Source organism: Chiloscyllium plagiosum, chromosome 31, assembly GCF_004010195.1.
Source record: "Chiloscyllium plagiosum isolate BGI_BamShark_2017 chromosome 31, ASM401019v2, whole genome shotgun sequence".
In the NCBI taxonomy this organism is placed as follows: Eukaryota; Metazoa; Chordata; class Chondrichthyes; order Orectolobiformes; family Hemiscylliidae; genus Chiloscyllium; species Chiloscyllium plagiosum.
Genome location: NC_057740.1, coordinates 43,445,560 through 43,449,635, shown reverse-complemented (window position 1 = coordinate 43,449,635; position 4,076 = coordinate 43,445,560). Strand labels below are relative to the sequence as shown.

The 4,076-nt window shown below is 46.5% G+C and overlaps 1 protein-coding gene across 2 annotated transcripts in view; it reads right to left on the bottom strand.

The window, feature by feature from the left end:
* Positions 1-6: 6 nt before the first annotated feature.
* Positions 7-4,076, bottom strand: part of sin3b (SIN3 transcription regulator family member B) — a 59,236-nt gene continuing 55,166 nt past the window's right edge. For both annotated transcript variants that reach the window (XM_043721554.1, XM_043721555.1), the window contains exons 19-20: positions 3,199-3,403; positions 7-2,318 (exon numbers count right to left, since the gene is read on the bottom strand). In XM_043721554.1, the coding sequence (XP_043577489.1) occupies positions 2,088-2,318; positions 3,199-3,403 (436 nt within the window). In that variant the 3' untranslated portion in view covers positions 7-2,087. The remainder of the gene's footprint in view (positions 2,319-3,198; positions 3,404-4,076) is intronic.

Sequence of the window (4,076 nt, the reverse complement as noted above, 5' to 3'; positions counted from 1 at the left end):
AATTCCGGGTGGGAGGGGGCAGGGATATCCGGCTTCACCCCGCCCCCGGCCAGGACAAAGTGAAACAGTGACCTCAGGAGGCAGACATTGGGTACTGCACTGACGCTGTTCCAGCCTTTCCCAGTCAGGCACTGACTCCTACTGCCAGACTAACTGAGGTTCGCTGTCCAGCCACTGCCCACAGTGACCCCTGGGGTAAACTCCCACCCCCACAGGCTGTCGGCCTCTTTGCTAAATGCATGCAGCCCTGGGCTACAGTGAGGCGGTAAGCTCAGCAGCAAGGTGACCAGCACCCAACACATTCAGCCCTAAGACATGCACAAGAACCTACATCTCTTGTCGTTTTGCTTCAATACCACCATCACCAACCCCTCCCCGAATCCCACACTGAGAACAGCTAACATAGCTTTAACCATGGATTGGTCAGGAAGGCGGCCGGGCACTGACATGTGGGCGTGGGGAATGGTTCCAGTAAACCCTCCATTGGTCACTCTCGATCATTTCAGCTCCCACACACTCACTCTTCTCACCATCCTGAAGCTAAACAAGACAAAAACATCGCTTGGATGAAGATGATAACTAGTTCAAAGTCCCAAGGAGATGCTTATAGATACAAATCCAACTATAAAATATTATCCGAAGGGCAGTTTGAAATTTCCAGTAAGACACTAATTCAAACACAGTGATAGATTTGTAAGGGAAAGAGTCTGAAATTTGAAATCATTCCATAATCCTGTCATAAAATAAACCCCTGAACATCAGGCAGTTAATACATCAACACAACACATTTGTTTCTGCTTTTCTAGAATCTGATCTTTAGCCCACTCCTCTTTCTCACTCAAGAGGACAAAGTACAATATCACTTCATACACAACATAGCCTCAGAGAAAGTTAGACACGAGTTCAAACAAATGTCATTGTGAATATTACAGAAACAGAACAGTCCTGTGTACTGAGGTACAGGTTCCTGACACCAAGAACCCTTTCAATGAACCTTCTCAATGCAGCCCGAGTGAACTCAGTTCAGTTGTGAACGAGTGGCAGTTTGAACACAACCTGGACTGGCTTCAGTTCACAAAGATACACTGGCTACTTTTATTTACATTTCAGTTTGTGGCTTTGACTCAGTTTGTAAGTTCATAGCCTCAATCCTCATTAACTTGGCTCCTGTACATTGAGTACAGAAATGCTGAACACCAGGTACAGACTAGAACAAAGCCTCACATTAATACAGCACAGCTCACAAACAGTCCCAATGTTTACTACAGGCTGAAGCTGCAAATCGAGAAAACAACAGGTTTTAGCACTTAGTGACTCCATGGGTTCACTGAAATCTGGACCGTGTGGGGATCCGGAGGAGTTTGAATTGGTGCAGAGCTTGTGATATCAGTTGAACTGCTTCAGAATTGAGTGATGCCTCCAACGGATGCAGATTCCACTGTAACAGCAGCTCATCCTGAAATCTGACTGTTCAGGTCAATGCTGAACATCACAATTTGAAAGATTCACAAACCCTCACTGTTTTTCGTATATTTCGCAAAGGTTTCAGCAGATATATACCATGTGTAAGAGACGAACGACATCTTTAAGCTTGTTTCTCTTTCAGGAGATAGGGAGAGAAGAGGGGCAATGGCTGGAGACCATGTGAGTTATCACTTACCAGTCCTGCTGTCCTGTAGCCCAGTTGCTTCAGTCTATATCCTGCTCATAGGATCTCAGTGCACACATCAGCAAGCTGTGCATTACAAAAATTATATCATGCAGTGTAACAAAGTCTGACCAATCTGATGCGAGATACTGGGGATGCGAAAACGGCAAATGGTGGCAGAGAAAGGGTGGGGAGGTGAAAAGGAGAGAATGGGGTCAAGAATCACAAGTAGATTCACGTCAAGTGCATTTCATCATTGATAATACTGGCTACGGTCAGTGGATTGGTGGCTGCAACGATTATTCTCTTATACAGGAGTCAAGCAGCTAACGCAATCATCTCACCAGCCTTAAACATCATGTATGGAGCAGACATGGCCACGCAGTACACTCATGACTGCGGTGTGAGTGTGTGTAAGCACGAGTGTGTACTGAAGGTCTCACGGTGACGGAGGGCAGCGACTGTACTGCACGCGGTATCTATTGACTGGAATCTCATGAATGGTGTCAGATTCACAAATGGTTTTGCAAGGGATCAGGTCTTCAACATCCTCGCCCATCAGCCAATCCTGGACAAGCTCGCCCATTTCGTCAGTCACATGATCCTCCAGCCAGCGGTTATGCCATTCCAGAAACTGCTGGTGCTGGTGTCGGGTAACCTGGCACTGAGACTATGGGACGGTAGAGAGAGGGCAGGCAGGAGATAGAGGTGAGATACAAGGAGAGAGGGAGGAGTGGGAGGGATGGGGGAAAATAGAGAAGGATGGGGGAAAATAGAGAAGGATGGGGGAAACAGAGAGGAGGAAGGTCAGTGGAAAGAGAGAGAGTTCCAAGGTAAAGGATGTTAGGAAGTTAGAGTAGAGACAGAGAGAACGGCATGAATGAATTAATGGTTGTACCGTAACCACAGAATCATTACAGCATGCACCCCACTTTTAAATGTTTGTAACAGGCTAAATAACCATGCAGTGCGACAGAGCTGTAGACAGCAGACACATATGTACATGACTAACAGGAGACATAATCAGATACTGCTTGTTGAGGTGAAAGTATCAGGAACAGGGCAAATTCCATTTCACACTTCCACTGTCCAAGGACAGGGATAACTTGGGGTTAGATGCAGAGTAAAGCTCCTTCTATATGGTCCCCATCTAACACTCCCAGGACAGGGCTACATGCAGAGCAAAGCTGTCCAGATGAGTGTTGGGCTCTAACTCAGAATTTTTCATGGCTCTGACAAGTCTCTAAGGCAGATCCCCATTTAGGGCAGTCATTCAGTGGACCCTCACAAATTGGACCTTAAGATTCACTGGTTTCTAAAACCCCTCCAAAACGGTGGCCCTGACACTAACTCTTATTTTGGGCTGGCAACAGAGAATAACAGCAAGTTAGACAGCAGCTACTAATCATTGCAGCTACAACCCAGGCTGCAAGGGGAAGGAATTAAAGAGAATGTCCATTATATCCCAACTTCACATCATGCCAAGAGAGACAGAGAGAGAGTGAGTGAGCGAAAGCAAGAATGAGAGCATGAGACGGGTGAACAGTTACCTCGCGAGCCCTGTGCAATGCCCCACAGCGATACATGAAGTCTTCAGAATTCATGACGTACACAAGTTTGTGAGTGTTCAGCTTAAACTTGCAGTCAATGTTGTTTGAGTTCTCCACCCCGACACAGCATTGCTTGTTGTTCCTACTCTCATTTCGCATTGACAGAAACTGCTTCTGTTGCCATTTTCGAAATTTTCGAAGGTTTCTGCAAAACATCAAAGCCATTTTAACATCAATGAAATTGCCGAACCAAAACAGACTGAACAGTTTTGACAAGATGGGCATGGAAAGTATGTCTAGATTGAGGGGCACTGTTTAAAACTCTTTTAGGATAGAGATGAGGAGAATTATTTTCTCTCATACAGTTGCGTGAATTTGAGTGAGAAGACACTGGAGGTGGGGGGGTGGCAATGGATATTTTTAAGCTGGAGGTAGATGGATTTCCCTGTCTCACAGGAATCTAAGGTCTTCACAGAGCAGACAGAAATGTGGAATTTGAGATACGAGTCATGATATTACTGAATGGCAAAGCAGTCTCGAGGGGCCTACTATGCTCCTAATGTGTGTGCTTAACTATTGCTGTTTTCCCACATCTCCAACGTGACCATTCAAAGATATCAGGATCCAAGAATACAGGAGAACCTCGATTATCCGAAAGAGATGGGCGGACACTATTTCGTTCGGATAATCGATTGTTCGGAAAATCAATTAAATGCCTTTCCTCCAGGACTCAGAGTTTTCGAAGTCGGCTCCCCATTCAGGAGATTGAAGCAACACACGGCGCGCGATACCCCTCCCCCCGACCCCCTCCGACACACCACCCCTCCCCCCCGACCCCCTCCGACACACCACCCCTCCCCCCCGACCCCCTCCGACAC